This window comes from Neltuma alba, unplaced genomic scaffold (genome assembly GCF_004799145.2).
Source record: "Neltuma alba isolate B1F8T4 unplaced genomic scaffold, ASM479914v2 tig00012044_pilon, whole genome shotgun sequence".
Taxonomy (NCBI): Eukaryota; Viridiplantae; Streptophyta; class Magnoliopsida; order Fabales; family Fabaceae; genus Neltuma; species Neltuma alba.
The window spans coordinates 301,404-313,903 of NW_021636609.1; the positions used below are offsets into that span (position 1 = coordinate 301,404).

General features: G+C 32.7%; 3 protein-coding genes across 3 annotated transcripts; all 3 read left to right on the top strand.

The window, feature by feature from the left end:
- The first annotated feature begins 2,675 nt into the window (after positions 1-2,675).
- On the top strand, positions 2,676-3,746 carry LOC114721540 (uncharacterized). The gene is made up of 2 exons (XM_028907368.1): positions 2,676-2,809; positions 2,932-3,746. The coding sequence occupies exon 2, from the start codon at positions 2,949-2,951 to the stop codon at positions 3,543-3,545; it is 597 nt and encodes a 198-aa protein (XP_028763201.1). The 5' UTR covers positions 2,676-2,809; positions 2,932-2,948; the 3' UTR covers positions 3,546-3,746.
- A 1,768-nt stretch (positions 3,747-5,514) lies between these two features.
- Positions 5,515-7,135, top strand: LOC114721531 (uncharacterized). Its single transcript, XM_028907356.1, has 6 exons — positions 5,515-6,034; positions 6,129-6,290; positions 6,381-6,530; positions 6,642-6,785; positions 6,883-7,031; positions 7,103-7,135. Exons 1-6 carry the CDS (start codon positions 5,515-5,517, stop codon positions 7,133-7,135), a joined length of 1,158 nt encoding a protein of 385 aa, XP_028763189.1.
- Positions 7,136-7,151: 16 nt separating this feature from the next.
- On the top strand, positions 7,152-8,529 carry LOC114721504 (uncharacterized). The gene is made up of 2 exons (XM_028907316.1): positions 7,152-7,229; positions 7,787-8,529. Exons 1-2 carry the CDS (start codon positions 7,170-7,172, stop codon positions 8,429-8,431), a joined length of 705 nt encoding a protein of 234 aa, XP_028763149.1. The 5' UTR covers positions 7,152-7,169; the 3' UTR covers positions 8,432-8,529.
- Positions 8,530-12,500: the final 3,971 nt, after the last annotated feature.

Sequence of the window (12,500 nt, forward strand, 5' to 3'; positions counted from 1 at the left end):
CAGTGGGAACCTTTATAATAAATAGAGATATTTTGGGGAAAAAATGAAGACAAAGTGATATAATTTTTAATGATTTGAATTTTCTTTTTACTAATTTAGTACTACCTTCAGTTTAGTTATAAGATTTTGTTTGTAGTCTATAAATAAGGTTTTATAATTGAAACTAGAAGTTGTATGTTATTGTTGCTTGTTGCTTGTCACTTTCTTGTGTAAAATTAAAATTCCCACTTGAACTGTGTATGTTATATTATATTCAATTAATTATAAAGGAATTAAGACCAACCATATTATTTTTATGTAATTGTAACCTATGGGGCAAAAGGATAGTGACAACAAAGCAAAGTATAAATGCAAACCTTCTGTTTCCCCTTCCAAAAGGAAGTGACCATTTGAAAGCTCAAATCAAAGAAGACATGAAACCTCTACGTAATACCACCCACCACTCACTTATATATGTGGCTAGACATAAGAGAAGAGAAATCCAGAAATGGAGGTAGGAGGCAAGAACTGTGCAAAGCAGTGTTGGGACAAAAATGGGATGAAGCTGCAGAGTTTTACAGAAGTCATCCACAGATTCAGGCTATGAAGATCACCAAATCCGAAGACACTGCACTGCACGTGGCGATCAGTCTGGGAGCACCAGAAGACAAGGTTGTAAACCTGGTTCTTGAGATTGAACACACCAACGTTAACAACCTCGAAGTTGCCATCAAGACCTTGGAAGCTACGAATGACCAACAAGATACTCCTCTGCATTATGCTGCCACACGAGGTTGTCCCTCTATATGTAGGCGAATATTCCAGCTCCATGAAACCTTGGCTTGTAAACCTAACAAGCTAGGTGAGACGCCTCTGTTCTTGGCCGCTCTCAATGGCCGTAAACGTACCTTTCTCTATCGTCATTCAGTTTGCAGGAAGATGCAGAACAGGAGCACAGAATTATTATGGCGTCCATGGTGGAGAAGGGCTAATGGAGACACTATACTTCACTGCACAATTCAAAGAGAATGCTTTGGTATGTGAGTTTTAAATCAGATGATCCCATTATTTCAGCTTAACCACAGAGAGCAAAACTAGGCATATATATTAATGATTCGTGCATGATCTGGGACAGATCTTGCACTTGAGATCATTCATCTGTAGCAAGACCAGAATATTGCCAGTGTTAGGAATAATGATGGAGTTACACCTCTTCATGTCCTCGCCTCCATTCCTTCTGCTTTCGAAAGCGGTACTCCCATGTCTTTGTTGGACAAAGTTCGTCACAGTTGTGAGTATCATTTGCTCTCAATCACAGTATAAGTTTATTATATTATCTACTTTCAGTCCTAAATATAAAAGTTAGTTAGAAATTCAATTTGATCCTAAATATAAGACCCTAATTCACGTTATCTCTTGTATCTATTTCATTTTTTTCTAAAGTAGTTCTAATGGTGATTGCACATGATAAAAGATTTTCATTCTAATACATATGAAGAATATTTTAATAATGTCAATACCTATTTATTATAAATAATTAATTTAACTAATTTTTTTAATGTTCATTAATTTATTATCTAGCTCGTATACACATACAATCGCTTGAGTTTGTGTTATTCATTTTTATTTCCGCTTATGTTTTTAATGAAAAGTACTGAAGTGAAGGCTTTCTTTGTGTAAAGACGTTGGTGTAGAAAAGCTGAGAATTGAGGCAAACATGGAGGCCTACGTTCTGGAGGTTGGAAATCCTGTCTGGTTGAAAGCTGATGATGATCCAACAATACGCCACCAGAGTCAAGGTTGATGCTTTAGTTTTTGAAGGAATCAAATGAATGGTTAATACAATCACTTGGCTGACTAATACTATATCAATTAACGACTCTTTGGTTTCATGTCTGGAAATTGAAGGTTCAATAAGGAGAATGAAAGAGAAACATGTATGGAGCGGGCAGATCATGGAGGAACTTCTGCAACGAACTTGTGAGTATGATTACAGCCAAGATGAGAGTCTTGGGATAAACAGAACCAGCAAGGTATAATAAAAGGCAATTCTTCAACTTATTCTAGTTTTATTTGATTGATTAAGAATATAGGGAAAATTGGGGATAAATCCCTCATTGAAAATTTAATTAGCAAATAGGACCTAAGGATTTTGTGTAATTTAACTTCCATCATGTGCAACTTAACTTTCTTCGTGTGCAATTTATCTTCCCTTGTGTGTAATGATTTTCCTTTAATTTGTGCATGTGCAACACAATTTTTCTTTGTGCAAATAAAATTCTTTTATATCTTTTATGTGCAAACGAATTCCTTATATCCAATAATTTTTTGTCCAAACTATCTTTCTTTTGTGCAACTTACCTTCTTTTGTAAGCAACTAATATTTTCTTGTGCAATTAATCATCCTAGGTCCCATTTACCAAATAAATTTTTAATGAGGGGTTTATCCCAATTTTTCCAAGAATATATATGAACCATTTGTATTTGATTGGCAGAAGCGGCGACAAAGAAGCACAAAAAATCGACAGCGTTGTTAGTGGCAACAAAGAATGGTTTGACAGAAGTGGTGAAGAGAATCCTTGAAGTTTATCCAGTGGCTATTTATGACAAAACTGACCCAAAGAAAAGAAACATAGTCCTTTTGGCTGTCCTAAAAAGACAAACCCACGTTTTCAAGTCATTGATTAATGCTCTTTGGCATTCACTCGTAGAAGCTGTGGACATCGACAGAAATAATGTACTGCACATGGCTTCCTTTCTTCTCCAACACATGCCTCGTCAAATTCATAGCTCTCTCATGCAAATGCAATATGAAGCCCTCTGGTTTAAGGTACAAAAAACTATAGATACTCCTCTTATCCTAATAATGTAGTTTAGGGGATTATTTTGGTTTACGTGTTTTGTTCTAGTTGTGATGATCACTAGTTCATGTTATAAATTTTTTCTTGTTAAAGTATGTGAAAGAAAACATGCCAGCTCACCTGAGTTCTCAGGAGAACAAAGATGGAGACACCCCAGATGAGATCTTCGCAGAACAGCACAAGGACCTTCTCAAGGAAAGCAACGAATGGATTAAGGACACTTCTGGTTCTTACGCTATAGTTGCAGCACTTATTGTCAGTGTCACCTACGCCACATCGTACACTGTCCCGGGAGGCACTGATGACGATGGAAGCCCTCACTTACGAGGCCGTCTTACATTCGACATCTTCGTTTTCTCCGTTCTGGTTTCCTTCTGTTCCTCCATAACTTCCTTGGCCGCCTTTGTGGCTGTCTTTAGTTCTCGAAAGAAACCCGTTGATTATCTTCGAAGTTTGCATCTGAAGCTTTGTTTTGGCTTAACTACGTTCTGTCTATCTGTTGTCTCAATGCTGGTATCTTTCTGCGCTGCGCATTTCTTTGAACTTGATCACAGAATCAAGCAAAAGATTAGCCTTTATGCTTTGGTGTTGATTCCACTGTGTCTGTACACTTATGAACAGATTCCACTGTACTGGAATCTTCTCAGAACCACTCTTGCCAAAGAGCCTCGGCCAAGATACGTAGGAGACAATGTTACTATGTAGCCTGATCGAGCCATGCATGATGTTTCTTCTTCTTCTGGTTCTGCAATATTTGTTTTTTGTGCTGTGTTTGATGATCTCTCTTCTCTATTGTGAGTTCCTGTATGTGAAATCTTTGAAGTTTTTAATTTTTAATTTGTTATAAAGTTTACTTTTTGGAAATGAAGCATTAATTTATAACATTAATCACTAAAAGTAAGAGTTTACTTTTATTCATCAAGATGGGACAAGGAGAGAGACGTTGAAGAATCTTCTATCATTTCTCTTACACCAAGAAAAGAATAATAAAAAAAAAAAGTGAAACAAAAGGGTGGTTACTAAAGTCACACACACATATATATCAAAATCATTACAGTCATATAAAAATAATATCTAAAGTCACATATGGAACGCTCTGAAACAAAAATAAAGTGTGGCAACTTGTAACCACCACTAGTTAAAAACTGTACTCATGGTTAATATAGAACCTAATTTGAGAGTCGATGTTAATCTTACTTATAAAAATTATTTCACATATTTATCAATTTTTTTAAATTAAACTCATTAATATTTCATCAACAATAATCAAGTAAAAGAAGAAATGAGGAAATTAAGAAAAATAGTTAAGGTGTTTTAAAAATATATATATCATATTAACTAATATAACTAGCATCATTAATCTACCCAAATTTGTCAATTAAGTCTTATATTAAGGACTGGAAGAATATTATTTTAAGAAAACCCTATATATTAGAATTAATGGTGTCACAGTTTTTATGAAAATGTTCATTAGTTTATTAGATAATCATACTCGTTGGCAAAAAAGAAAAACAAGAAGATAATCATACTCAAGGGGTTGTTTATGAATAGAGCTCAACATTACTCGTTTTATGGACATTCAAACTCAGTGCTTTTATTTTTTAGGAAAAGCATAAAAGATAAAGTCAGATTATCATTTTAATTTATATGTAAAAACTTTTGTTGTATCATATATAATGCAAACCGTATTCAAATTTTTTTCAGAAAATTTGCAATCAACTCAGTTCTCAGAAACTTGGAATATATGGAGGTAGATCATACGTTTATGCACACTTTAACGAAATGGCATAACGTTTTAATTTCCTTGATCTCTTCGTCTTTTATATTTCAAAACAAAATATTCATATAAATTTCATGATTAATTAAATTTCAGAAAAATCTCTCTTGAGTTGATATTTCCAGTTGAATTCTCTTGGTGGGGTCCAATTTTAGGAAAATATATGTTTAAAATATATAGATGTGAGTGATTTTACCTCAAAAAGTGCAAACGTTTCGCACGAGAAGGAAAAGAAACGTATTGTTCAATTTTCCTTTTCTTTTCAAAAGAAAGAAAATTAATTAACTTTCCCTTTTTAATGGAGGAATGATATGATAAATAATACCAAGGATTAGATTACAAGAAAGGGGTTCAAAAAAAAAAATTACAACAATAGAGAAACCATGGGGAAAAAATTAACTAATGCATCTTGATCCTATATTTAAGATCAAGTAGAGCTTCAAAACTTTGCTGTATAATTATATATATATATATATATATATCAGCATTATTTTGCGATTAACGTAGACTTTGAAAGGTTTAATTAATATCTTACATTATGTTAATTGCTGTGCTCACTCAATTCTTCTGGTCTGTCACCCATTGTGTTTCTGTTCAACGAAATGTCACAAGAAACAACAGTTAACTCTGCTTTCTTCTTTCTCCAAAGTAACATTCTATATATGGCTTGTACTATAAGAAAGCCAAGTTACCCGATCAGGAAGTAAAGACAATAATGCATGGCTTGTATTATAAGAAAGCAACTGGTTAACTTTCCTCGCTTAATTAGTATAAATAGACAAAGATAATTGGAGATTTGTATTTCAAACTAGCAATCGTACTTATTTCTCTCTGCTTCTAGCTACACACCAAAACAATCACTTCAAGCTCCACATCAATAGCAGTATGAGGGGACCAATGGCTTCTTCTCATATGGAAGAAAAGCATAATCTTTACAGAGACGTGTTGGGACGAAATTGGGATGAAGTGGTGGAGATAATGAGGCAGCATCCAGATGTTCATGCCGCTAAGATCACCAAATCAGAAGACAATGTACTGCACTTGGCTATCACTCTTGAGGCACCAGAGGCCATTGTTATGGAGCTCATTGATGATATTCGGAAGAACAACCCAGAAGTTGCCATGGAGATTATCACAGCTCAGAATAAGCAACAGGATACTCCTTTGCACTGTGCTGCCGCCCGAGGCTCAACCTCTATATGTGAACGAATACTACTCTTTGATGAAAGGCTTGCTCTTAAAAGTAACAAACAGGGAGAGACGCCTCTCTTCCTAGCTGCTCTTAACGGTCACAGAGATACTTTCCAGTATCTTCATTCTGTTTGTAGTAAGATCCCCACAACCAAGTTTTCAGAACTCTGGAGAAGGGACAATGGGGACACTATTCTTCATTGTACCATTCAAAGAGAATACTTTGGTATGTTAAGTTCATGATATATATAGTAAGTCTGAAACGTTTATGAATTAACTTCTGACATATAGTGTGTTTGTAAACTTGCTCTGGTGGCTAGGACTGGCATATCATATAATTTGCCTCTATGGTGATGATGATGAAAAGATCATCGTTAGCTATGAGAACAAAGAAGGAGTTACGCCTCTTCAAGTCCTTGCTTCTGTTCCATCAGCTTTCAGTGGTGCACACCTAACATGGTTCCAAGGACTCTTGTACAGGCGTAAGAATATGACATTTCGTCAAGTATTATTATAATTCCCAGTGTGCTTGATAATTTAATTAGTTATGTGATTGCTATGACTTGTCTCAGTATATTGTTTGTCAACTGAAGACTTAGATGTAGAGCAGCTGAAAACTGATAATCAAACTCAGAATAAAGATTTGGAGGTAGGAAAATCTGACTCTTTGAGGAAGATCCATGATGCCGCACCAGAACTGTGCCTGAAGATGACGAAGCTAGGTTCATGTAAATCCCTTCCTCAATAATAATCTTGATGCTTTAACCATTTTTTTTCTTTTCTGTGTTGTTGATGAATTTCTTTTTCTTTGGCTTTCATGTGTTTGACTAAAGGGTCAATAAAGAAGATAAAAGAGAAACATCTATGGGGTAGGCTAATCATGGACAAACTTTTAGAGCTAAATTCTGAGTATAAGTACAACGAAAATCAGATTGCATTCGGCCCAAGCAATGTTACGGATCTTACTAATGGGCAAGGTAAACCAGCCTATATGTGAAAGGGGATATTAGAACCTTTCGTTCAGATTTGGACTCGAATTTTCTGATGAGTTTGTTAATGAAACATCATTGGCAGGAAAGTCGTCGTCATCCTCGAAAAAAGACAATAAATCGACAGCATTGTTGGTGGCAACAAAGTACGGTCTGCTGGAGCTGGTGAAAAAAATCCTTGACAGACTTCCGGTGGCAATACATGACAAAACAGAACCAAAGAGGAGAAACGTTGTACATACGGCAGTACAGAAAAGGCAAACCCACGTGTTGAGGGAATTAATGAACCACCCACTTTGGGATAGCCTCATAGAAGATGTGGATGCCGATGGAAATAACGTGTTGCACATGGCAGCATTTCTACCGAAACACATGCCTTGGGAAGTATATGGCTCTGCACTCCAAATGCAATATGAAGCCAAGTGGTTCCAGGTAGAAACACCTAAACTTTAGTTATGTGACTGTAGCTGTTTGGAACTTCTTAAAATAATCACTTTTGACACTTTATGATACAAAAATTCCTTCACATATTTATGTAATATGGTGCAGAATTGTCTTTTTAAGCTAATCCAAGCAAGCACTAAGTGCATCTAGGAGCATGTTTGGCATAGTTTTTATACAGTGAAAAATCATGTTTAATTTGGATTTTGAAGCTGAAAAGTACATTTACTGCCAAAATACTAGTTTGATCAATGTTTAGACAAGATGAATTTTTTACCTCAAGGCCTTTGATATTAGATTCTTCTTAAAATTTGAATATTTTAAAACTGATCTTTCAACATATCATTCAAACAAGTTTCTGTCAAATTGGCTTCTTTATAAAAACCTATCCAAATAAATTACACTGCACCAATTGACTTTTACCTCCTCTACTTTAGTTTGCAGAAGTTAATTGGGATAAAAAAAAATCACTTTTGCAAAAACATTAGTCCAAAGGAAATAAGATAGATCCAACATTGACATTATAATATATCTGAATTGGATTGCAGTATATGAAAGAACACGTACCACCATATCTATACGCCATGGAAAACAAAGACGGTGACACTCCGGAGGAAATCTTCGTGGCAGAGCACAAGAAATTATTAAAGGAAAGTAACGAGTGGATGAAGGACACTTCAAGTTCTTACTCCATTGTTGCCGCACTTACTGCTGGAGTCACCTACGCAACATCGTACACTGTCCCAGGAGGCACAAATGATACTACTGGAAGACCGCCGTTGGAAGGCCAAAGTGCACTAAATGTTTTTCTGATCGCCATTTTCGTCTCGTTTTGCTTCTCTACCACTTCCTTGGCAGCCTTCTTGGCGGTTTACAGTTCGCGGAAGCAACCAGATGATTTTCGTAGGAACTTGCCGCTGAAACTATGTTTTGCGTTAACGTCATTTTATGTCGCTATCGTCTCAATGATAGTGTCTTTTGTTGCGGCCCATTCACTTGAAATTGACCCCAAAATGAAAGCTAAGCTTATCCCAATGTACAGTTTGATTTTCCTACCATTGTTGTTTTACACATTAGCTCAGATTCCACTCTACTGGGATCTGGTCAGAGCCTCTTTCAAGAAGGTGCCACAGCCAAGATACATGGGAGAGAGCTTAACGATCACCATTCCCAAAAAAAGAAGCAGAATGTAGGATATTGTTTCTTTTATTGACCGTACAATTTTCTTTTTCCATATTGCCATTGGATTGAATCGGATTCGAATATTGTTGTGTCTTAGCTCTTCTTAAAGTGTTTTTTTTTTTTTTCCCATTCATTCAGATTCAAATTCAATTGGTCATACCTTACTTTATGTAGTTACGTGCCTTTCAGTTAGATGAATACCCAGATTCCTATAACTAAGTATCGGTTGTGTTCGTAGACACTATCACATGTTCTATGCATTAATATGCATGTGAAGGACAAATATTCAAATAATGTCTCTTAATTTCTTCTTCCAATTACGTAAAAAAGGCAATATCATGGGCCCATGGGAGGAATATTACTTTCGTCTCATACGTCGGAAAGAACATATATAAATATATATATGTATATGTATGTATACATAGTAACCTTGAAAATCTTAATGGGGGCCACTTTTCATATATCTCAACTTGTCTGCAATTGTTTTGCTCATCAATGCTGCTTGAATATTAACAGAAACAAGATGCACACCGGTGTGGCTTTAATAATACTTATCAAAATTTCGCATACTTATTGTCTTCTAATTATTTATAAAACTTAGATTTATCACAAAAACATCAAAAGAAATTATACATATGCAGTTAAATAATCGGGGATGCTTATTTTGGTCGTTTTCTTCTCGTTTGTGTGCGTGTGTAGAGAGGGAGTCCAATGGTATTGGGTTTGCTTTTTGCATACAAGTCTGTTTAGGGTCTATTTGGATTAGTGATTGAAAAAGTAGTTTGCTGTCAGTTTAATTCTTAAAAAAGTTAGATTAGGTAAAAGTTAAATTGAGTAGTATCAATTGTGTTTGGATTGGATTTTATAGAAGTTAGTTTGTGAAAGTAAGTGGTTTGACTTATGATTAAATAAGTAATTTTAATTTGTAAAAATATCAAAATGAGTAAGACTTTTATTAAACAATGAAAAATAAAAAATGATCAATTTACATAATATAATAATTTTAAATTATTTATCAGCTCATGTTGATCTCATATATATATATATATATATATATATTTATCATTGATTATAAGGACATATTTGAAAACAAAAGTATATTTCTAACTTATTTATTACTTTCAACTAATTTTAATTGATTTTTTGTTTTCTGTAATTAGTTATCTAAAGCTTATAATAAGAACCAGAAGAGGTAGTAAATTTCTTAACTTTTTCTCTCTTCATATTTCAAGAGTCCTGAGTCATGAGTCATAAGTAGCTAATTTTTACCTATAAGTTATTGTAACTTTTTATGCAAAAGTCAGATTGCTCCATCGCCAACTCAAACATCACAAATCTTTCAAACTTGCTTCTGCTTGAAAAAAAAAGTAACTTATTGCCCTCCAAACGGTGAGCCAAACAGGCACTTAGTGTTTTTGCTATTTGTGGTTTCAATGAAATTGGAATGTCGATGACTAGAATAAAAAAACAAAAACCTTCTGTGGTTTACATGATAATTTGTTTTAGTAAGAAATTTTTGTAGCAAATAAAATTCAAATACTATCTCTTGTCTTTAATATAAGACATAGTCGACTAATTTGGAGAAATTAAAAAAATTAGTTAAATTAGTTATTTATAGTAATATAAGATATGATCATGCATGTATGTATATATTCAAACCAAAAAGGATATGTGCATATTTAACCTAGGACTCCTCTAGTGTGCCGCCAATGATCCCTGATGTGAATGTTATAATACTAACATGATCTTTAATATAAAAGCTAGTTGACTAATTTGAATAAATTAAGAAATTTTGTTAAGTTAGTTATTTATAATAAATATGTGTTGTTTTTTCTAAAATACCCTTACTAGTCATCTGTATTAGCTAGAACTATTATTTGATGAAGTATTTAATATGAGCAACTACTACAAAAACTACTTTTAAAAAATAAATAAATATAAAAGACAAAGTGGATTGGAGTCTTATATTTAAGACCAAATTAAAAATCAAACTAGCTCTTATATTAAAGATCAGAGGTAATACTACCTCCAGTCCTTAATTTAAAAAAAACTAGCCAACTAATTTGATTATATTATAAAAACTAATTAAGTTAGTTATTTGTAATAAATAGATACTGTCTTTTCAAAAATATTCTCACTAATTAAGTGTATTGGCTATAACTATCATTATTATAAGGATTATTTTGAAAAAAATGGTTAAATATGAGTTGGAATCTTATATTTATAATCAAAATAAAAGTTAAATAAAATCTTATATATTAAGAACAGGAGGAAGTAATTTCTATGCAATCATAGTGTCATAAGATTTGCAATGATTAACATTTTGTGGAGGATAATTTCAGGAAAAATTATTTAAAAAAAGTACTTGTTGAATTTCAAAATAATAAATAAGTGATTTTGATAGATTTTAACTTATCAAGACTATTACGATACATTACAAAGCTGTTAGCATAACCTATTTATCTTTTTGAAATTTAATATACTCTTTTGGTCCTATTTATAGGACAGAGAGAGAAAGTTTTTTTGATCCTATTTATAAGTCATTTTATTAAATTTTTGTCATGAATGTACTATATCGTTCTTCATTTATTATAGTGTAGGTAGTTATTTTTCTTCAAGGTATATATATTAAATAGGGGCAGAGTTGAAAAGTTGCTATATTTTAATGAAGAGTTAATGTAATTTAAAGTTTTTTTTGGTCTGTGTGAAACATGTTAGAAGTGTCTTATAAATGAGAGTATACTTTTTTTGTGTGGTTATTTTCCCACTATGTTATCGTCTTGATTCTCTGCCAATTTATAGTTGAACATACATGTCTTATGTAAAAGGCTAATGTATTCATTTGATCCCTTAACTTTATGTAATGTTTCAGTTTAGTCCCTTAACTTTAAAAAATATACTTTTAGTCCTTTAACTTTAAAATTGTTCATCTTAAATGATGATTTTTTTATAACAATTATGATTGTTTTGAAAATTAAACTTAATATGTTAGCATTTAGTAATATTCTATCAATATTTAAGAGTTCAATATCATTGCTTTGTGTTAACAGTTTCGGGATTAAAGGATTAAAAGTTTACTTTTTAAAGTTAAGATATCAAAATGAAACCTTATATAAAGTTAAATGAATAAAAGTACACCTTACCCTAAGTAAAATTACAAACCGAGTCGAGTCCTATTGTTTAAATTTTTGTTTCTTTAATTTGCCGGACCCTCTTTCTTTCCTTTTGGACAATATGATTTCACAAATTCACGTTCAATGTCAAGTAATACTTCCTCTAATTTTTTTAATAAGAAAGAATCTCTCTTATGATGATTTTTAAGTAATAAATTTTTTGTCTGAAATTTTAAATTAATATTTTCATTTTACCCTCATTAAATATATACACACACTTTACTTATTATCCCTCTGCAATAAATTACTCTCATTTATGCTTATTATCTCTTTATAATAAATATTAACTCATGAGTATCTCTGATCTCCTTTACTCTCTTCATTAGTAAGGGGAAACTTACTGTACATATCTTGCATATTTATTGTTTTTTAATTAAATTTAATTAATATTTCGAATCATACGATTTTGATAATTATTTGTTATAAAAGGAAACGGAATGAGTAATAGGATAAGTAATCAATAAAGTCCAGGATATGACAGGTGGATGGTTAGGTCCTTTGACGCCCTTGTTTGCTTTATTTTGTCTTACACCACGAAAAGAATAATTTAGCCAGAAGTGCAGAAAGGCAGCAGGCTTGTTTATGGAGCAACAAGAAATAAGGAAGCTATATATATGTGTGTGTGTGTATGTATATGTATACACACGCATATTCTGTAACTATTTATAAGTCATCTGTAAAAAAAAATTATTTTATAAATATAAGTAACTTGTAGAGTAATTAATAATTTTTTTTAATTTTATCCCTGTCAACTTTACAAATGTAGAGAGAAACATAAAACATAAGAATAATTACAATAAGATTCCAAAAAAGAAAATAAATACCAAAAAATTCCAATGACAAGTTAAAAAGTTGTTATTCCTTACTATAGAACTTATCATTATAAAGTACTCGGTTGTCATTAGAA